We start from the raw sequence: 23,890 nt of genomic DNA on the forward strand, positions 1-23,890 counted from the left end.
AATATACCATTTAACACAATTCATAAAATTAATGCTCAAAAAGGACAAATATAAATAATAAATGTGAGGAAATAATGATAAAAATATGTATTTTTAGCCTCACATCACATTCCCACTTCTTCCTTTAGAGAGAAGGTGGGAAGCAGAGCAGAACTATCCTTGCCCAGTGACACCCCTTACCACAAAATTACACTGTATATATGTCAAATTTTGATTTAATAAATATATATAAATAAGTGCTCACACCTCCTAACACAAGGCCATGATGGTTTAGTGCGTTGGTTAAGGTGTTCCAAAAGTTCCTAAGGTCAATCATTGACACTCCTTGAAAATCCTGGCTCCGCCACTGGTGGAAAGTATTTGTTTTTTATTTCTTCTTTCTTAACCCTCCACCTCTTTGATTTAGGATTGATAGTGGTTCCATCAATGGCAGCGGAGGAAGAACGTGATGTCCTTCTTATTCAAGCGATCAAACAATCAATCTTCTACCCACTGTTTAACGGAGAGCATCAATGCGGCAACGTCATCGTCAATGCCGTAAGAGGAATCGTCATTGAAGGAGACAAAGAAGCAAAGCCTTAGAGATTTTTATAGGTATGAAAGGCGGTGTAAGAAAGAAATTAGAGTGAAATGGGAGCGTTCACTGTACATTAAGGAGATGTAGAGTTTACGTTTCTTTTATTTTTCTTAGAAGACAAGCGCCACCTCTTAAAAATATCTATTTGTTTAATTTTTGTAGCTATTTTTTTTATTTTTAAGTGTAGCGGAAGTTTTAACCGCTGCAAATTAAATAAAATAAGTGAAGGGTACAGAAACCCCATTAATTCCCAACAAATTTAATAAAATTAGTGGAGGGTACAAAAATCCCCTCAATTCAATACAATTTGTGGATGTTGAATGTAACCTCGAAATTAAACCTCCACAAATCACGTGTTTTTTGTAGTGTTCTATTCGAGAATCTTTTCAGATTACAGTTGTTGTATACAAAAGTAGTACCATCCACTGCTTCACATTCTTTGCTAGTCCCACCAAGTTGGAATGCCTTAAACGGATGTGTGGTAACAAGTAAAACCCGAAGGTTGTTTCCATCCTTGTAGGGGTAGATGTCAACCAGCTCTTATTTTTACGAACACAAACCTTAGGTTAAGGGATGAGCAACAATTTTTATTTTGTGCTAATTGATGGCTGGTACATAATTAAGTTTAAATTACTTTAATTAATGGAAGCTACATATTTATATCTTTAGCCGCTTCATTTGGATACAATCTTAAATCTATGAATTGTACATCATCTAGAAATATTCATGCGTGTTTATAAGAGATAAAAAAAAAGATTAGAAAGGTTTCCTCCTGAATGTAACTTGTAACTTCATCAAATGATATTTCCGCATTAAAAAGTGACTAAAGAAATTACATTATAGAGTTCCAAACAAACTTGGAATAGAAAACATTATGACTAACTGGTCCTAAGGAAATAATTGCACTTGTTGGAAAAGGTAACAAATACTTCATCAGATTTGAGGTATTAGTAGAACTATTGTTGCAATCGTTATGCTCTGGCACTATAACCAGTTTCTCCAGATTTATTACATGCTTAAGTAGGAACTTCAAGTATTGATGGAGCTCTGTTGCGTCAGATGTATATGTATGACTACATAATGGCATAACCTTGGCATTCTTCAAATTTTGTAAGGAAACTTTAAATATGTTTTCTTGAATGGAGAGGTACTTTTTGTCTTCCGACAAATAAATCTCTTCGTCTTCATAAAAGGGGTGATATTATAGACACCAAAGAAGGAAAAATTAGGTTAGTCGTTGAGGCTGTAGGGGATCAATATACATTTGACATAAAGATATCCTAAAGTAAGAAAAGAATAGAAAACATACCGTCGTATCAGGAAATATCATCAAATTTTCCAACTTAGGAGTCCACCTTAAGAGGTTGTCTTGTAGGAGGAACGAGAGTTTTGAAATATAGGAACTTATTGTCAACCATCTGCATTACAGCAATGGTAAGGAGATGTCTTCCTCTTCCAACATCAAAATGGAAATCACCTAAACAGAAGAATGATTCAGCATATAAAACAAGAGATTTATTCACAATCAACATAAAAAAAAAACTGGAGACATTTGGGACTGATAATTGACCTTGATAAACCAGGATGAGAGTGTTAGCTCATTAGCACAACGAGCGCTTACCAAAAGATCTTTCACTATGTTTTCATACATTTCAACAAATTCATCACAGTAGAGATCAAGATTGGCATGGTTCAAAGATGAAAAGTCCCTCAGCTTAATTCTTGTATCATTAAAAACCCCAGAAATCATTAAATGTTCAACATATGGAGCAACAATTTCAAAGCAACATGTATCACTTTCGAATGAATACCAATCCCCATTAGGATGACCGTGATGGATCAATTCCAGTCGCGTACATTTTGGTGAAGTCATGTGCAAATGATTAAAACCACAAAATTGACGTGGCTTCAAAGATTCCAATTGAAGATAATTTGACATTATTTATTTAATGTGTTCATCCCGGAGAAACAAATCTTCCAGCGTTAAACTCTTTATAGATGTCCAATTTAGTACACAATCTTCTAATATTCTGCAATTCTCATAGTTGAGTTTTAGAATGGATGAACTACTACAGAGAACTTCAAGTAAGCTATAGGGTTGGTCATGCTCCGTCGGATCAACAGTATACCGTATATTCAAACGTAAATCCTCCACTTTCTTATTCACAGTAAACTCAAGCCATTTGTCAATTACCGGAAAATAAGACACACCATCATGATATCTGAACACAAAGGTTAGACTGAACTTTTGAATGGTAGAGAAACTAAGGATAGGTAGTACATTATCCATTAAGGAAATGAATTTGTGCACAATCGAGCTATCTGAACGACCACACTCTTCGTTGTCATAAACAATTTTGTTGATACAAGTCCAGAAGTATTGCCAATCTTTAGAGAGAATTATTGTTCTGAATGCATCTGTTATGGGCAGTAAAGAAAGAATTTCGACAATAAGAGCCTGAGGTAGCTTACTAATCCTATCAATTTCTTCACACTCTATCTCAATATTCGATTTTTTCTGAGCTGATTTTTCAATAAGCTGAGTTTCAGAGTTGCCAGAGAATTGGTCTTGGTTGCTCATGTTGTTCAATCAGTATTACTATTGCTACCAGAAATCACAATGTCAGCGAACCACTCAACCATAAAAAAAAAAAAACTAGAATTTGTTTGTGAAGAATAAGAAGAATTTCTGAAAATCTATTGTTAAAAAATAACAAGAAATCCATATATTTATAGACAACAAAGAATAGCATAAACATGTGCTCATTATGCCTTATCGGAAATGTCACAACCCCTTGGAAAAGTCACAGTCCTTTGGAATAGTCACAACCTTTCCAAAAATTCACCAGAAAAGTTGCAATTCTTCAAAAAAAAAAAGTCACAACTATTCATAAAAGTTTCAACTATTCATTTTTCATTTACACCTTTTAAAACCCAACAAGTCATGCTACACTTCTCTTATGTTAAGAAACAACACAGGGCTAAAAAGGGGTGGAAATTATCAAAAATCAATACTGAGAATAAATTTACTTGTAACTATAATTGCTATAGACAATTTATGTTTCTTTTTTTGTTCATTCTTTTTTAATGTGATAATATATGATATTTATTAATATATTTTTGTTTTAAAAATAGTGGTCAGGAAAGGGAAAAATGAAGGAGGAGATTACAATTAAGGTGAGAAATTGAATGATCTCACCAAAAAAAGTGAAAATTTAGTAGTCAATGCTACTAAGATTATCCCATGTAATAGTATATAACTATATTTTGAGGCGATTTTAAAATTAAAAAGGGCAATAAGGCATTTAAACTTAAAGCTCACAAGTCCTTTATTTTAGTAAACAAAATTATTCATCAAAATTCAAACACGAAACTTAAGAAATGAAATTAGGATAAAGGAGACATACACAATGTAGACTTTGGTTTCCCTTCAAAATCTTGATTCTTTTTTTGTTGTTGTTGTTGTATGTATATTTTCATTAAAGGGCTAATGTCACACTACTTATATAGTGGCCATGGAGTTAACCATTTAACTTTTTTCTATTTTTGGTCAAGACTTTTTTGTTCATGGATAGAATATATATATATATATTAATTAATTAATTAATGAGATCTAGACATTCAAGATACTTATGTCATTAATGGTAATTAGTTGATTATTTTTCCTAAATAGGTCGCTCTTGTCATGCTAAAATCATCATTGACGTAATAATTTACTTCCTACATATTTGAAAAAGAAAAAGAAGGGCAAATAAAGATATACTTCCTCGTTTTAATTTGTCACACCTACTTTTCTTTTTAATCCATTTACAAATAATGATTATTTTCCTTTTTTGTAATCTTTTTAATTACATATGAATCCATAAAAGATGAGGAGAGACGTGACAAACTCATGACATGTGTTATTTAACGTCTTTGTATTGCATTCTTATTTTATAGGAATAACAACTAATAGAACTTGATTTCCATTCTGCAAATAATTTCTTTTGATTTAGCTAAGTGACTATATATATAATTGATATCTTACCACATTGCATTAAAAAAGAACCATGATCAAGGTATCAAATTCTCTAATTAATCTTTATATATGTTGATAGATACTTGAGAAATTGAGTCCTCTGAGGAGAAATAAATTAAACAAAGGTAAAACTTAATTTTGAGAAATGCTAATCCTTTCCTTCCCACTTCTTCCTTATGGAGAGAAGGTTGAAAGAAGGGGCGGAGATATTCTTATCCAAGGGGTGTCGACACCCTTTCGCCAGAAAATTACACTATACATAGGTTAAATTTTAATTATATATATATATATATACACACACACACACACGTGTTGACTCCTCCTTACATAAGGCCATGAAGTTTTAGTGTGGTGGTTAATTAAGGTGTTGCAAAAGTTGCTTAAGGTCAGTCATTAACTGTCATGCTCCGAGCCTACACCCTGGGTGGGACTGACACTCGAGAACCATTGCTGGCCCCAAGCGAACCCTTGACCTGACTTAACACTTAGCGGAAGACTTAAATAACTTGAAACAATCTCAAAAGATAAACTCATGAAATAAACTTAGAATGTCTTAAAAGAAACATTCAACTAGCCAAAATGGCAACTCAAGTCTCAACATCAAACAACTGAAATATCAGACTAAAGAACTCATATCTAGCTGTCTATGAAGCCATTAGATACTAAGAGGGATGTCGGGACAAGACCCATGATCATCTTAACAACTGAAATAGCCAAAAGCAATAAAACAAAGCATAATCAAAGGGATCTTCCGAAAAGTAAGGAGGCTTACCAACTAACTCTAATGCTCGACTTGATCAACAAGGCACTGAATGTTGATCTTGGTTACCTGTATCTGCATCATAAAATGAAGTAGGCCCAAAGGCATTAGTACATTGAATGTACGAGCATGCGAGGGGAAAACTAAACATGACATAAGCTTGAACTGAATTTTGAAAGAAACACTTACCTTAGCTTTACTCAACTCATGGATACTCAACTCAATGCAGAAATAAACTACAGTAAAGGTGCAGGTTATATAAAGCATTTAAATAGTAAATAGCAACTCAATGTATTTAAAGATATACAATAACAACTCAATGTATTTATAGAAATACAATAACAACTCAATTTATATATAAAGTAATATAATTTTGTGGGAGTTTCTCTAACCGACAACCATCACTATGAGCTATGTGATGATACAACATCTCGCCCACGCTGTCAGAACTGTCCTATACCTTGTCGGATTATAGAACCTCTCAACTAAGTGGATCCACTAGTCTATGCTAATAAGCATTAAGGAATCATCTAAAAAGTATGACCCTTTCTACCCACGATGGCTACATGGTTTATGGAGACTTGAGTTATTATGAACTCGTCTCCATATCGGTGCTCAATACTACTCCCAAAATACTGAGTTCATACGTTTAAAAACAAAAACTCTTTCTGTGGTTTGAGATAATTACTCAAAAACTAGCTCAAAGGCTCTCTTGAAAATCGGTGTGTCCTCTCTTGTTTAAATGTGAAAACATTTACTCTTTGGAAATACTTAGTTCCCATATACTCTTTTTGAAGAAATGAACTTCATTTGTTACTCTCACTTAACTCAAAAATCAAGTCTTAAAACAAGTTTAAAACATTTGCAAAAGACTTTTTGAAAGGACTCTAAGAACCCTCTAGACTTGGCTCTTAACTTTCCTTGAATTTGAATTTATGGATTCAAGGATTGTGATTTGTGATGGGAAAGATCTGATGATGTTTAGGAGTGATTTTAGATAGTTAAACATGAGAAACGATCAAGAAATCACTATCTGGAAGCAAGTCCACGATGCGGAGATGCTTTTAAATATTTGATCGCAAAATTTATTTTTGAAACAGAGGAGTCCGCGTCCTCTCTGTGACACGGAGGTGATTTTTGTGCACTGGGGGAGCAAGTCCGTGACTCGAACCTACGTACCGAAATCTGCTAGACTTTTTCCTTCTTCGTTTTCTCACCCCAATTCGCCTAAATTCGATTCTTTTTCTCAATTAATCTTTAGTTTCATATACCCGGTAGATGAACACAAGAATCTAATCAAACAAAACTTTAAAATTGACACGATTCCATCAAGAACTCAACAATCCCATCAAATCTCAAGAATTAAAGGCAATTTCAAGATCATAATTCAAGAAACATCATACTTTCAACTTTCTAGAACAAATTTCGCTGAAACAAACATGATTGGCGCGTGGGTGAATGATCCCAACTTTATGAAAGTTTCACATACCTCTTTAGGGATCAACCCTTGGCAAAACGACTTCAATTCCGTAAGAGATCTCCAAGAACTCCTTGACCTTTCTCCTCTTTTCTCTTCTCTCAAAGCCCTAGCGTAATTCTTAATTGCGTAAACTGAACTAACTCAGTTTAGACCCCAAATAACTTACTAAAAACGAAATAATTTAAATGGGTAATGAAAAGACCATAATACCCTTCTAAAATCTGGTTTTGACTTTCCTTATGTAGACAACCCAACTTCAAATAGGCATATCTCCCTCATACAAACTCAAAATTGAGCAAACTTGGCGGAATTGGAAAGATAATTCAAAGATATTTCCTACGGTATCTTGTGGCACACCTAACTCATCATGAACTAGGAGTTATGGTCGTTTGAAGTTGACCCAAAACTCATACTCAACATAACTTGCCAAATTTCAGATTTTCATTCTTTCCAAAAATGGTTCTTTCTAATTTTAGCTCTTTCAATTAATGGGGTGTTACATTAACACTCCTTACTGACTGTTAACCATTGACACTCCTTCCTGAAAATTCTGGCTCCGCCACTGGTGGAAAGTAATTGTTTCACTCACCTGCCCTAGGTTGCTCTTTCTTCTTTCTTAACCATCCGCCTCTTTGGTTGAGGATTGTTAGTGGTTCCATCAATGGAAGCGGAGGGAGAACTGGATGCCCTTCTTGTTCAAACGATTAAAGAATCAATATTACACCCACTGCTTCATTCATGGAAATGAATTTTATTATTTGAGCGCAAGTGACCAAAGTATTCTTAACATAAATACCTATTAAGGAAGAAGATTGAATTAAAATTGTTTGATAAAAGGTTCTATCGTTCTCACCCAGGGTCTCCACTCGGATATTCTTCTTCTCCAAAGTGTAATCAGTTCGTACTTTTTGTATATGGTCAAGACATATCACAACCAGATGATCATTCATCAGATTGTCATGGTCATTGTTAAAGAATGAAAAAAATTCACATCAGTAGTTAATGAGATCAGTGGTCTTCTTGTAAGGTTAGGGAAATCCTCCTCACTTTGAGCTAGGTTTTAGTGTATGACTTAGGTCCAAAGCCTATAATTTTGCATGTATCAGAGAAGGATCCATTTCACCAGGCCCAATGTTAGGCTTCCAAATTTAAATTGTTCATGTACCAGTTGTCCAGTCCTAGGCATGAAGTGGGGTGTTAAAGAATGAAAAAGTCTCACATCGATGATTAATGAGATAGATGGTCTCTTTGAAGGATTGATCAATCCTCCTCCCTTTGAGCTATCTGTTAGGGTATGAGTTAGTCTGAAAGCCTAAATGTACATGCAGATATGATATTGATTCTTAGTCTAAAAATGAAGAGTGTGATAGCGCGGATGAAGTACTAGGTCTTCAAAATGATATCAGTTGTCGTCGATAGACACACTAGCCACACTTCTTTGATGATAGGGACCATTAGAGGGGTGGAGATGACAACAATAATATGATCGCCACCAATGGTGATAGTTAAGTTTTCAATTGGTGAAGTAGGGTTTAAACTCTCCACATATAAGTAAAACAATTGTTGAGAAAGAGCAGAAAAAACGACAAGTACTCAACAAGAAAAGAGAAAGCTCGAGTTGAAAATGAAAGTGTAATGAATGGTGAAGATGCAAAGTATATATGGGTTTCAAAAGGTTAATGTAAATCATTCCCTCGGTAGCCGGAGGTAAAAATTGGTCCACTCATTGATCACTACATGCCTTGATCTTTAATTACGAGGAGGCGTATGTTACTTAATTAATGTGAGAAGACCTTTCATATCCTTTTCCTACATAAAAAAAAGATAGATTTTCCCACATTCCGGACATAATTCAACGAATACCTAGAAATGGGAGGATTATTTTATGTTGGTCAAATATAGATTTGACAGTTGAACATATCAAAAGATGCCATGTAGCAATTGAAGTCCAACCGAATTTAGTTAATTAAGAATGAGGTGTGACATAATGATAGATCATATCTTGAAAATTGATATTATTCATTCAAGACCCCGAGCAATGATGTAAGCTAGTCTAGCTCCAGAAGGGTGAATTCAAAAGAATTTTAACAACTAGTCAAGGTAGACTTCTTTAATAACAGTTTCGAAAAAATTTGAGACTCGCTCCAACAGTTTTTCAATCCTATACTTAATGAGTCATACGTGAAAATAATGATCGTTATGAGGGTCTTAAAACACGCAATGCATTATTAACATCATATGAAAGTGGACTAACATTGACAAGAAATGAAAATTGGGGAAAAAGTGCTCCATGTTTTCTTACCATTATAGCATTCCGCATTTTAAGCTTCAATTTTTGACAAATCTCTTAAACAAATAGTATTAAGTAGTATTATTAACCAACCCAAGTCATTGCCATATAAATCATGAGTTTTATTTTTCTCCCTTTATTGGAGAACACGAGTTGCTTCTGCGAACCAAGAAACTTCATGTGCTCCACACTCTTGCATTTCGGCAACGTCATGCTCTTCCCTTCAAATTCCCAAAACAACATCAATTCGTCTGAGAATTTGTGAACCAACCTCGAAGAAAATGTATCACCGGCGCTAGAGAGCTCAACTAAGAGCATCAACGTGGCAACACCATCGTCAGTAGTACAACTGTTGTAAAAGGATATAATCTCCATTGAAGGAGATGGAAGAAACAATTTTGTAGGTATGGAAGGCGGTGTAATAAAGAAAGTAGAGTGAAATGGGATTTTTTTAAATTTAGATGTAGCAGAGGTTTTACCCACTGCAAATTTAATAAAATTAGCGAAGTGTATAGAAACCCCCTAAATTCGATACAATTTGCGGAGGTTGATTGTAACCCCAAAATTAAACCTCCACAAATCAAGTGCTTTTTTAGTGAAGTGGGTCCCACTGATTCCAAATTGAATTAGAATCAAATAAGAATAACAATCAATTATCTTCCAATTGAATATTTGTTTATCGAATGGACAACGAAGTCAAATATAACATACAAACATGAATTAATGGCTAACCTTCAAAGTTTTTTTTTCTTAATTTTCTTAGATATATTCATATTATAATAAAGTTGATAACAAATAGGGAAGGCAATGGGGCGAGACGTGTTTACACATATGTGGGGAGGGGTGGGGTGGGGTTGGTTCGACTATATGCGGGTGAAGGGACAGAGCGGGATGGGTCAAAATAAAATAATTTAATTTGTATGTGGGTATGGTGCAGGTGCATGTACGATTTAGGATTTAACATGATAAGGAAAACTTAATCTAACAGTTCATCAATGTTCAGAGATATTCTAGTGATTTTTTAAAAGAAATTTGAATTATATCATTTACACTAAAAATAAAAATAAAAATAAATTTAAAACATTCTGTTTTTCTAGTTGCAGTGATAGGTGCCTTGGAATAAATTTCTCAGTCACCTTATCATCTCAACTATGCTGCCTTCCCATGTCTTTTCTTTTTTGTTGTGTTCCTTCCACTACTTAGTTGGGAGAGTTGGCAAAAGAGGCACTCTAAAGACTTGATGTGACATTAAGTCACAAGTCTTGAAAAATTAGTGGTATACCCACTAATTATTACATCATCCATGTACCCTACTTGGGACATACAAAAAACCTCCCTAAGTTTCCATATCTCCACTATGGTCCCCCCCCCCCTTCTTTTCCAACAAATATGGAATAATATTTATATATATATATATATATATATATATCTATTTGCATTTGTTAAAAATTATATTAGAAAAAAGAAAAAAGCCAAACGGGAAAGAAGATCATCTCTTTTTTGCAGTTGTCGAAACTGTCGATTCCGATGAGTTTTCTGGCCATAATATTCGTTTTCATGGTAAAATCATCATCATCTCCTACTCCATTTTCATTTTTACTCCATTTTCTTTCAAAAATCAAGCTTCAAAATAATTTTTCCGCCATTTTAGAAATTTGAGAAATCTTCCATAATCACTTGATAACTCATTAGGAGATACATTTGTTTAGCTTAAAAGCATTAAAAACGTTTCACCATTGCATGAGCTGAATTTTGTACCCTGATCTCATCCAGTCGCGTTTTTGTACGGATTTCGTACCTCATAGAACGTTAAAGACTGAAACTGTAATCTAGTATCGATATTTGCAATCTATAATGGTAGTAGTTGAATTTGTTGTTGCTGGTGGAGATTATATGGGAGTATGGGAGGAGACTCCCAAAAGATGGAATTGGAAATCTTTTAGTAAGACGACAGTGCCCATTGTGTTGCATCGCAATGGTTCATATAACGATATGATTACAGACGTAATTGAGGCCAGTGAGTTAACTTGTAAGCCAAATGACTTGGTGATTAGCAATCAAATTAATGGGAGGGGAAAAATACATCTCACATTCATAAAAAATGATCGGCACATTAGCTTGTACATGTTAGATATTGGTATTGATGGCTCTAGGCCTACATTGAGGATACACGTCAATGAGAGGCCTCTAATTGAACCAACAAATTCATTTAACGACGACAATGATTCTATTGGAAATGAAAGATTGGGTGATCATTCAAAGGAGAGCTTGGGTGATCATTCAAATGAGAGTTTGGGTGATCATTCAATGAATATACATGATGATTCAACTGATGTGGAAAATAAGCCAGTAGATGCGGAAGATCCCGAACGTGAATATTGTGAAGAAATGCAGGGAGAACAGGAATTGAGATCACAATCCAACCGTTACTTCTCTGATGGAACTAATTTATGCATAAATCAAACTTTCATTTACAAGAATGAGTAGCAATTGTTATTAGCTGAAGCGGCGACAAAGAAGTCTTTTGTTTTTTGTACTTTGAGGAGTTGTACTAAATATTTAAAAGTGAAATGTGTATCTCACAACTGTGCATGGATGTTGCGGGCGAGGAAATATGAGTGTTTGGATAGATTTTGTATCTACAAGTACATTGGCGAGCATAATTGTGGCTTTGAACATGCCAACAGTAGCCATAGAAAAATCTCAATCAAAGTCATTGCTTCACGTTGTGTAAGATGGCAAGGGTCTAAATGTTAAAGAGATTCAAAGGGCTATGTTTAATTCTTTTCGTTGTAGTCCAAGCTATTGGAAATGTTGGAAGGGAGGTGTGGTTGCCAAGGAAATGGTCTGAGGGATAGTGGAGAACGGATATTCATTCCTACCGGCTTTTTCCTACATGTTCGAGACACTTAATGTTGGTTCTAGCTAGTGTATCATGGTAAACAAGGATAGTCGAAAGTTCATGTATTATTTCTTGGCCTTCGGTGCTTGCATTAAGGGATTTGCTCACATGAGAAAGGTAATTGCGGTTGATGGCACTCATTTACATGGTAAATACAAGGGCGTGTTGTTGAGCGTTGTTGCACAAGATACGGAAAATCATGTTTATACAATTGTTTTTTGTGTCGTGGACAAAGAGAATGATGTATCTTGGACATTCTTCTTTGAGAAATTGAAGGATATTGTGGTCGATGAACCAAATTTGTACTTTATCTCTGATAGACACAAGAGCATCGCCTCATGCCCACCACGGCTATTGTATGAGGCACCTCAGTGAAATTCTCCGCGTAAATCATCATTGTGGAGATTACCTTTATCTTTACTATAATGCGACAAAGGCTTATTCTTTGGAGGAGTTTGACAATCATTTTGTATAATTCAAGAACAAATGTCCCGCGGCAGCCGTCATCCTTGAGTATGATATTGGTTTTGAGAAGTGGAGCAGTGCACATTTTCCTGTCAATAGATATGATGTGATGACCACAAATATCGCCGAGTCACGCAATGCTATGTTGATAGACGAAAGGGAGTATCCCATGGCATCAATATTTAATTCGATTGTTAAGAGGTTTGGAGACTTGTTCAGGGAGAGGCATGCATATATCCTTTAATCAATGGGTAATCAAATGGTGCCTTCTGCCGAAAAAATTGCAAGAAAAGGAATGATCGAGGGCGACTCCTTATATGTGGAGAACGTAACCGGGGATGACAATCAATTTACCGTGTTCGGTGCAGGTGTTACTGCCCATGTGGACCTAAGGGAAAAATCATGTTCTTGTAGAGAATATGACTTGATCAAGATACATTGTGTTCACGCGATGGCCGCTTTGCGTTCGAAGCACGGCAATGAGTATGGTATGAGCATTTATGAGTACTCTTCGCCTTTGTTTAAAGTTGAATCATACCTCCTTGCATACTTAGATTCTATTAATATTGTCGCTCTCGAGTCGGAATGGTGTGTGCCAGAAGAATTGCTTAATGTAAAGATTCTTTCACCTCTTGTTGATACCAAGCTTGGAAGAAAACAAACAAAACGTGTCAAAGGTGTCATGTGAATTTCAAAAGCAAGAGAAGGAACAAATGTTCAATTTGCAAGATAACCGGACACAAGAGAACCACATGTGTGAACAACAACAAATCTTAATTAAGCTTGGTTGAATTTGTTGATTGAATTTATTTTTGTAACCGTTTTTGTAATCAAACTACTGTTTTTTTGGTGGCCAGCATTTTGGTCAATTTATTGTCAGCTATTATCGTAATTACTCATGATGTCATATAGATCAATCAAAAGATGACATACATTTTATACACTGTCTATTAATATTTATTATCGAGTCCACTCATTGTGTATTAAGCTATGAAAATTATTAATATATGAAAATTCATGGTATTCATAATGCAATGATTCTAATGCATTAATTAGAATATGATTAAAGAAGGAAGTGCTCTAAAAAACTCAAATTATTTTTTACTAAAATTGTGACTATTTTTAATGCACCAAATCAAACAATGCTTAAGAAATCTAAGTATAACTAATCCAACTTTAACAAATACAAGCATTATTTGCATGTTCACTCTACCAAATGAATCCTTAAAGAATTGTCAAAAAATCAGATGTTACCATTGAAAAAAGTAGCAATTTGAACTTTTTTTACCATTGTAAAATTTGAATATCTAATTATTTACTGGTTATCAAAATATATAGACCCTTTATACAATCGATACATCTCTATGTGCGTGGTGTATGTATGACCAATGAGATTTACACTCTGACATTAGTAAGGTATATTCGGGTTTATACTATGCTAAAGCATTGTCGATACTTCACTTACTAGAATCTGACACTTATATATAGACCAAAACTAGTAGGATTTTAAAAAGACAACAATTAATTAATAATAAATTATATATTTGAAATTTATCCAATTAAATAAGTTTAAACAAGTCATATGATCATGTAAGAGTCCACATAAATTGGGTGTGGTGATTAGTGATGTACAAGGAAGAGTTGTGGTTATACAATCAACATTCTTAGAACAATGTTTGAGAAAACATAAGTATGTTGTGAGGATGTCACTTGTTCAACCACACATTGTTGATTGCCACCAATTTATGTGGACTCATACATGATCACATGCTTATGTTGTAAAGATGTTGATTATGTAACCACACATAATTATTCCTTATTCATACTTGTGCTTTCTTCACACATTAGTTTGAAGATGTTGATTGTATAACTACAATTATTTCTCATACATCATTTATCTCCACCCCCAATGTATGTGGACCCTTACATGACTTGTTTAAACTTATTTAATTGAATAAATTTCAATAATATTATTTATTATTAGTTAATCATTCTCCCTTTTAAATTATACTAGCTACGATCTATATTTAAGCGTCATATTCAAGTACGTGCAGTATAGATCATTTTTGGATCATGATATCAACCCATATACACCTTATTAGTGTTGAAGTGTAGATGGCGTTGGTACAATCTAAACCAAGCACATGAAAAAGTATCGACTGTCTAAACTATCTATATATTTTGACCAACAGTGACAATACTCAATTATCCAAGTTTTATAACAGTAACAAAGTACGAATTGGTACTTTTCAACGGTAACAATTGCTTTTTTTTAGTGTATATAAAGAAGGATTCGTAAACTCTTCCATCCTATTCTATTTTAAAATACTTGAACATCTCTTTTTATTATGTCTCAAGCATCTCAAACATCCAATACAAAAAAGTCTTACGTTTGTCATTGTGGTAATTTAGCTATGTTGAGGACGTCACATGCCGATACGAACCCATGTCGACAATTCTTTAACTGTGCAATTGGTGCATGCTCTTTTTGTAAGTGGCTTGAAAATGATTCATCAACGAGCAACCCATCAAAATTGAGTCCAGGACTCAAGACATCAAATTTTCAAGGCGTTACCAAATTTCAAATATTAGAAAGGCTTCGAAACTCTGAAGAAAATAGGGATTTGCTATTGAGTTTATTCAAAGAGCAGAGGGATCACTTTAAAGGATTGCTAAAAGACACTGAAATATATAGGGATCAACTAAAACAAAAGTTGATATTGGGTGAAGAAAAAGAGAAAGGCCTAAAAATAATATTGTATGGTTTTTTGTTAGTGGTTGATTTTTGGAAATGTGTATCAAGGATGCAGTTATATCTTTTACTCATGTAGTAGTACAATCTATTAATAAATGAAGTCTTTTTGAAATTGTAAGACAATGCATTATATATACAATTTAAAGTCGATAACTGGCAACAATATCAATCAAAACAAAAATAACATTTACATGATCCAACTATCTTATCAATTCAACCACCAAAAACACGCGGTTATCCTACGACTTGACAAAAATATTTTGAACTATTTTTTAGGAAAATAATTATAAAAATAATTTACAATGTTCGATTAACTTTGGAAAAATAGTTAAACAAAGAATAATTATTATTTTTTAAGAAAAGGGGACCTTGATAGAAACATTTGACTTGAATTACAAGTGATAAGAATTTTAACAAAACTAGATTAATTAAAAATTATTTGTATTATTTCAAAGATAATAACTTAAACCAATTGAATTAATTAGAGAGAGTATCTTTTTAAATTAAATAAAGACAAGTGAAAGTTTTGACTAAAATATTTTAGTGTGTAAAGAATGCAAAAGTTGATAAAATGAAATTTGTTAAAACAAAACACAAAGAAATAGTTCATCTTTTGGGGAATTCGATTAAGTTAATTAACAATTCTAAAGTTAGAGTTAATAAACAACAAACAATAAATAATCACAATTAAATAATTTAAGAGTAAGAGAGATTGAATTTGGGCCTTTCTTGGGCCAAATTCGCTACTACTTTTAGGGTTTAACCCAATTTTCGTTTTTGTATACACCTGATGTATATCAGTGTATACGAGCTCTTTCCACCTATATTTTTATTTCCATTTCGCTCATTTCAGCTTCCCTTACATCATATATCAGCTACCATTTCACTTTTCTTCATCCCCAGAGCAAACCCGAAAAAAGGAACATGTTGGGCCTCTACGACCCAAGATGAGAATGCAAGTAGAAAGAGTTCACAAAGAACTTGGAGGCAAGTCACGAGCAAACATAAGAAAAGTATTTGAGTTAGAGAAGAAAGGAAAAAATAAATAAATTAATAACACTGTAGCATTTTTTAATTTAAACATTTCATTGTAGCAAATTAGGCACCAAACAGGAGAAAAAGTTTGGGAGGGTTAATGTGTAGTGATGCACATTTAAATATTCAACAATCTAACAACCCTTTACTCAACTAGTGAAATCTAAACATTTCAAGAAAGAAAAACAAAAGAATGATTATAGAGATTTACCACCAATGAAACAACACTAAATCAATGGACTATGAAAATTCCAAGTAATAAGCCAAACTTCCAACAAAGAAGAAAGCTCACATATTAAATCTCATCAAGCAATATACAGTGAAATACTTAAACTAAACGGAATAAAGAGAAACCAAAATTTAAGCTAATGAGGAAGGATCTAAGCTACTAATATGCATTAAAGCAAAACTAAAAAAAATAAAAGAGTAACAGGAGATCTAATTTACTACATAATGTCAAACCTAAAAAGTCCTAAGTATCCTTTGTTCATTTAACTGAGACTAAATAAATAATAATAAAACAAGATGGAAATAGCTGAGGTGAAATATTAACATATACTAAATATATTAATTCAAGTCATCGATATATAAAGAAATCACTCGAGTTCAAAGATTTATAGAGAGATACTATCACAAACATTCAAATATCATATTAGAATAGAAATTTAGTATTACAAAACTGAAATCGACATAGAGGTATGCAACATTTAAAACAGAAAAATCAGGATGGCTGATCAAATATACGAAACACCTATCAATAAGAAATCGAAATACTTGAGACCTTAATATGCTTGAAAGCTAATTGCAGTAGTAAAATATTTTAAGAAAAATAGAACATGAAGGAATTAATCAACACCAAAGCATAGAGAAATAGACATTCACAAAAGATTTAGACATTCTTCATAACTAACAAAAATAAATAGGAGGAAAATCTTACCGTTTTGAGGGCAGCGAATAGAAGCAAGAACGAGCTAGCAATGACGAACTTCCACCACACGAGAGATTCCGGTAGAAAATCGACTTCCAAACCGGAAGATCCAAAACTTTTAGCTATCACCATAAATCCCACACTCTTTTACCTATCGATTCTCTATATTTAAGCTTTTTCTTATTCTTTTTTATCACTACCCCCCTCTCCGTTTGAATGTGTATCTCTATCATATCTTCTTCCCCGCCCCAACACTAAAGAAAATGGAGGTTTATATAGAGGGAATTTGGGGTCAATTTAGGGAGGAAATTGGTGAAATTTCAAAGAAAATTTGAATTTTTCTTTTGCTCCTTTTCGAAGCCATAGTGAAAGGAGATGGGAAGCTCTAAAAAGGGGAAAAAGAGAGGTGGGCGCTGCGCTGCAGGTGTACGAGCGTACTATTGCGCCGTGCTTTTCCGGGTTTGCCAGATCGATGCATCTTTTCGCTGGTTTTCGCAGCAAGCTGAGGAAGAAGACGTATAGGGGTCTGGTCAGTCGCATGCTTGCCGTACGATGGGTGTATTGTACACTGGGTATTGTTGACGTATGCTGGGGGGCTGGGAATTATTTGGTGGGCTCAAGAAATAGGGTCGACTGATTGTTTCGGCCCAAATTGATTTAACAAAGTGGGTTTAGAGTGGTTATAATTAAAATAAATGGGTTAGGTTTTGAGTTGAGAATTTGGCCCAATAGGTTGAAATTATAGCCAATTGGATTTAAGAAGTTAACCAAATTGAGTTGATTTGCGAATTCGGCTAAAAATAGAATGAATTAATATAATTAATTTACGAGCTTTTTAATCTTAACAAAACAAAAATAATTAACTTAATTATAAACCAAATGACTTAAAATTATAACTATAATTTAAACTAAACTAATTTAATAGAAACAATTACCCAATCACCTGAGGTATGTATTTTTGGGCACTAACAACACTTTGCCTGTGATCTTGGGTGCAGATTTGAATGATAAACATGTTCAAGTTGTGATCAAAGTGTTGATAAGGTATAAAAGGGCAATTGGGTGGACTATTGCTGACATCATCGAGATACCTCCAAGCATATGCACTCATAAGATCCAACATGAGGAGGACTGCAGCCCAATCATTGAACACCAGAGGAGGATAAATCTACCAATGCAAGAGGCGGTCAAAAAAGAGATCATCAAGTGGTTAGATGTTGGGGTTGTGTAACCCATTTCTGACAGTCATTGGGTCAGCCCAGTGCAATGTATGCCCAAAAAGGGTGGTATGACAGTGGTTGCAAATGGAAAGAATGAATTGATCCCGTAGAGACCAGTCATTGGATGGAGAGTGTGCATAGACTACAAAAAACTGAACAAGTGGACCTTGAAGGATCACTTCCTAATGCCATTCATGCACCAGATGCTTAATAGGTTGGCTGGAAAAAGGTGGTACTATTTAGATGAATACTCTGGCTACAACCAGATATCAATTGCTCCTGAAGATCAGGAAAAGACTACTTTTACATGTCCTTATGGCACCTTTGAATTTAAACGCATGCCATTTGGACTATGTAATGAACCAACAACTTTTCAGAGGTGTATGATGTCTATCTTCTCGGACATGGTGGAGGACACTCTTGAGGTATTCATAGATGACTTTTCAGTGGTAGGTGATACTTTTGATGACTATTTGTTCAATCTTAGCAGGGCTTTACAGAGATGCGAGAAGGCCAATCTAGTGTTGAACTAGGAGAAATGCCATTTCATGGTCAAGGAAGGTATAGTCCTTGGTCACAAGGTGTCGCAAAAGGGATTGGAGGTTGACAAAGCCAAAATTGAGGTGATTGAAAAGTTGCCTCCACCTATTTGTGTGAAGGGTGTTCGAAGCTTTTTAGGACATGCTCGATTTTATAGGCGTTTCATCAAGGACTTCTCAAAAATTGCACATCCCTTGTGCAAGCTTTTGGAGAAGGATGTGAAATTTGCTTTTGATGAAGCATGCCTAAAAGCCTTTGAATGCCTGAAGGAGAAGCTGATTTCTGCACCAGTGATTATTGGCTCAGATTGGGTTGAACAATTTGAGATAATGTGTGATGCTAGCGGTACTGCCTTAGGGGTTGTGTTGGGGTAAAAGTGCAACAAGATGTTCCATCTAATCTACTATGCTAGCTAGTCACGCAATAGAGCACATCGAAACTACACAGTCACTTAACCGAAACTACTGGTTGTGGTTTATGCCTTCGAGAAATTTAGGGCTTACTTGTTGGGTACTAGGGTGATAGTCCACATGGATCATACAGCTCTAAGATACCTCATGGAAAATAAAGATGCCAAGACAAGGTTAATTATATGGTTGTTGCTGCTTCAGGAGTTTGATTTTGAGGTTAAGGATATGAGAAGTTGTGAAAACCTGGTGGTTGATCATCTGTCTAGGTTGGATGATGAAAAGAGAGAGGAACTTGAGCTAGAAATCAATGATTCGTTCCCGGATGAGTAGGTATTAGATGTAACTCTTGATTTTATTCCTTGGTTTGTTGATTTTGCTTTCTTGTTAGTGACTAGATACCTGAGGGGCTGACATTTCAGCAAAGGAAGAGGTTCATGCATGATGTGGGTAAGTATTTTTGGGATGAACCCTATTTTTACAATGCGTGTTTTGATAATATCATCATGTGATGCATCATTGAAGCTGAGATGTTGCATATTCTAGAGGTATGTTACTCCTCTCCAGTGGGTGGCCATCATGGAGGCGCTCGGACAGCCCACAAGGTACTTCAGATGGGTACTACTGGCCTATAATTCATCGGGATGCAATGGATATAGTAAGGAGTTGTGATGTGTGCTAGCGGCATCCATCACTCGGCGTCACGAGCTACCCATGACACCTATTTTGAAGGTGGAGCTATTTGATGTGTGGGGATTTGATTTCATAGGCCTATTTGTGAGCTCCTATGGGCAGAAGTATATATTGGTGGCAGTGGACTATGTGTCCAACTGAGTTGAGGCAGTTGCTCTTCCTAAGAATGATGTCAAAAGTGTTGTTGGCTTTCTGAGGAAGAATATCTTCTCAAGGTTTGGCACACCCAGAGCTATTATCAGTGATGAAGGTTCCCATTTTTGCAATAAGGTTTTCAGTGCTCTTCTGGCCAAATATGGGGTTAAACAACACAAGGTGGCAACACCTTATCACCCGCAGACCAGTGGCCAAGTGGAGGTATCCAATAGGGAAATAAAGGTGATTCTGGCAAAAATAGTAAATGCCAAAAGGATAGATTGGGCACGAAAGTTAGATGATGCTCTATGGGCATATCAGACAGCTTTATATACGCCAATTGGTATGTCTCCATATCAATTAGTGTTTGGAAAGGCATGTCATTTGCCGGTTGAGCTTGAGCATAAGGCACTCGAGGCTTTGAAGAAGCTGAATCTTAGTTGGAGTGAAACGACAAACCTGAGACCGGATCAGATCAATGAGATGGATGAGTTCTGCTTGAGAGCGTATGAGAGGTATGCACTGTACAAGGAGAGGATGAAGTTGTATCATTATAATCATATTGAGAAAATAACCTTCACTCTTGATGACTTGGTGTTGCTTTTCAACTCCAGACTTCGTCTGTTTCCGGGAAAGTTGAGATCCAAATGGTCTGAACTTTTTAAGGTAACTCGGGTGTTCAGTCGAGAGCTATTGAGCTTGATAATGACAAGGGTGAGAGGTTCAAGGAAAATGGTCAGCGAATCAAGGCATACTTAGGTGTTCCTGAAGATGTAAAAATAGTGGAGGAATGTAAGCTTGATGAATTCTGAGTAATCAAGTAACCTGCGTTGCACCGCGATGTTAAATTATCCACTGCTTGGGAGGCAACCCAAGATTGTAATTGTAATAGGTAGTTTAATTTTTCTCATTTTTCTTTGTTTTTATAGAGTCACTGTGTGTTGATGTGTGCAGGAAGGATTTGGACAAAGAAGTGTAGAACTGGGTGAAGACAGATCATCACGAGCAGTCTCACGGGCCGTAGTCCTTTTCACGGGAAACTTCACGGCCCATCATTCTCAATAGCAACATAAGGAGGCTACTGGAAACTGCCATAAATTGGTACACGAAAGGGTTTACGGTCCGTTAGGTTTTGTACGGACCGTCTAGCCTCTCGTGAACCTCAGGTAAGTTTACCTTGTCTAAGTCATGTTCATGGACATTTCTATGGACTGTGATGCCCTTCACGGGCAACTTCACGGTCCGTCGTCTGCAACCCAGCAACACGAGTTACCCGACCTAACCCACGCTGGAACCAAAGTTGAAATAAACGTATATTTACTTCCTAAAGCGCCAAAGGTTGGCTTTTTCTTCCCATTCTTTCTACCATAACGGTTAGCAAATGCATGAAAAGGTTTTGCACCACCCATAAGTTCTAATTTCATCAAAGAATTCGAAACCCTAGTTCTTAGGATCAAGATATCGAAGTCAAGTTCATCTTCTCTCTTTTTGGGAAAAAATTTGGGTCTAAATTGAAGTAAGTTCTTATATAACTTGTTATAAGTTCAATCTTATCTAAAGACAAGTTAGATTTACTTTGATTTAGTCAAACTTGCCCTGATTATGTGATGAATTAGCATTGATTGATACTAGATTGTTGTGGGTTTGTTTAAATTGGTAGTTGTCGTATGTGGGTTTGTTAAAATTGCATAGAACTAGTTGTTGATGTATGGGTATGATGGATTCTTGAGTTATTAGTGTTACATTGTGTTGGAGTCTGTGTGTTTGAGTCTGAAATTTTACTGCTAGGATCTGTAGATGACATCTTAGGTACTTATATGTTGAACATTGTTAGTCTGATGAATAAATTGGTGAACTAATAAACTGGAAAATGTAAGCATGCGTCATGTGTGTGTGAGGTTTGCTTGAAGTTTAACGCTAGGAGTAAAAACTAGAACTTGCCCGAGTAGTCTTGCTTAAATCTGAGAATAACTGGATATAAAAGGATCAGTAGGCCATTTTTTCTAAGCTATTAAAAAGCAAAAAATAAAACAACCAAATAAAAAGCTTATCACTTAAACCCGATTTGAGCCTGAAAACCAATTTTGTTCTTACCCATTAAATATCATATCCTTGGGTCTCCGAAGATACGATGTCACAACTCAGGCCAAAGGCCTAAGTTGAGGGTGATTACAATCCGAGCAGGAAGGAAAAGTGAAAAAGAAGGTTCAACCAGTTAGCTGAAAGCACAAAATGTGCAATAAAAAAAAGAAAAAGAAAATAATGGCTGATGGGATGTACTGAAATGAAGAAAAAGAGGGAATTGCTCATAAAGAGTTGTGTGCAAACGAAAATTTGGAGAACCAAGGGACTAGTCACTCACAAACCCAAATGCCCATTCCCTAGCCTGAGCATATGTTACAAGCCGATAAAGTCCTACAGTGATCCTATTTCGGTTGTTTGAAAGATAAAGCATAGAAAGCAAGAGCAAACCTATAGTCTTTTGTTTTTAGTGTTAGAAGTTCTTAGAGAGTGTGAGCGTAGAACTTAGTCTCAATTATCATGAGTGAGGGACTTCTTTGGTGTGAGGACACAGTGATTGTATTTGATAGTTAGATTGTGTTAGCTGATAGTACACAGGCATAAGCATGGTCGACTGTGAGTAATGGGATGTCATATATTGATCTTTGCATGTTAGATTGATGGTTTTGGATACAAATTGTGTTTGAGATGGTTGCTGCATAGTTTCAAAAGTGTTTGAATGTTTGAGGACTAAATGTATTGTTTTTCTCATCACTTGTGGAGAAGTAATGGTTTAAAGTTGAGGGTGTTGATGTGTCGCGAAATATTGGCACATTTGATGCTTAAAACTAAGGATTAATACTAGAATCGAGTGTATTTTTATAAGCTTTGATGTGTTTGTTGAATGTGTAGACAAATTCTCAACTTTGTGGAAAAATAGAAAAAGAAGCAGAAGATGACTGTGATCAAGTGAAAACCACGAGCACCTAAACGGGTCGTGGTCCTTGTCACAAACCGTGGTGCAAATCGTGATGAATTTCCAATGTGAAAGGCTTGGAGGAGCCTAAATACAACTTGGCCAAGTAATCACGAACACTGAGACGAACTGTGGTCCTCACAACGATCTGTGGTAGTGCTCGTGAAGATGATCTAGTGAATGGGTATCAAAAAGCTAAAAATGGAATTTGTTCTAAGTGAAGACCACGAACACTTATACGGACTGTGGTAACTGTCACGAGTCGTGGTAGCGTCCGTGATGACGATCCAGTGTGCAAACCTTGAAGAACCTATTTTGGATGAGTGCAAGTGAAGACTACGAAGTGCTTCACGGACCGTGAAGCCCTTGACGAACCGTGGTGGCACCCGTGAAGATGCGTGACATATCAGTCCTACTTCGAGTAGGACTCTTTTTCAACACTTTATTTAAATTAATTAGGTTATTTTTACTTTATTATCTCTTCATATCTGGAACGAGTGACTAAGTTTCAAATATTCTTAGTTTTGGTTTTGGACGATTAACATTGAATCAAGTTTCTAAGTTGGATTTTTTGTTTTGAATTATCAAGTGCTTATCGATTTTGCATTTTTTCGTAAGTACTTTCTTATCATGTTTTCAGTTTATAATTCTGTATTTTTTCACGAAATCATGAGTGGCTAAATACCACGATTAGGATTGTGGATCTAT

At 35.3% G+C, this 23,890-nt stretch overlaps 1 protein-coding gene across 1 annotated transcript; it reads left to right on the top strand.

The window, feature by feature from the left end:
- Positions 1 to 17,585: 17,585 nt before the first annotated feature.
- LOC107063260 (RNA-directed DNA polymerase homolog) lies at positions 17,586 to 18,963 on the top strand. Its single transcript, XM_015314903.1, has 2 exons — positions 17,586 to 17,726; positions 18,634 to 18,963. The coding sequence occupies exons 1-2, from the start codon at positions 17,586 to 17,588 to the stop codon at positions 18,961 to 18,963; spliced, it is 471 nt and encodes a 156-aa protein (XP_015170389.1).
- The last annotated feature ends 4,927 nt before the right edge of the window (positions 18,964 to 23,890 follow it).

This window comes from Solanum tuberosum, unplaced genomic scaffold, assembly GCF_000226075.1.
Source record: "Solanum tuberosum cultivar DM 1-3 516 R44 unplaced genomic scaffold, SolTub_3.0 scf00016, whole genome shotgun sequence".
In the NCBI taxonomy this organism is placed as follows: Eukaryota; Viridiplantae; Streptophyta; class Magnoliopsida; order Solanales; family Solanaceae; genus Solanum; species Solanum tuberosum.

What these genes read in the sequence shown, in the direction of transcription:
- LOC107063260 (XM_015314903.1), top strand. Translation starts at nt 17,586, where the DNA reads ATGGGAAGCTCTAAAAAGGGGAAAAAGAGAGGTGGGCGCTGCGCTGCA. An exon ending in AGCAAGCTGAGGAAGAAGAC is followed by an intron (nt 17,727 to 18,633) that starts GTATAGGGGTCT and finishes TTCATGCACCAG; the next exon opens with ATGCTTAATAGGTTGGCTGG.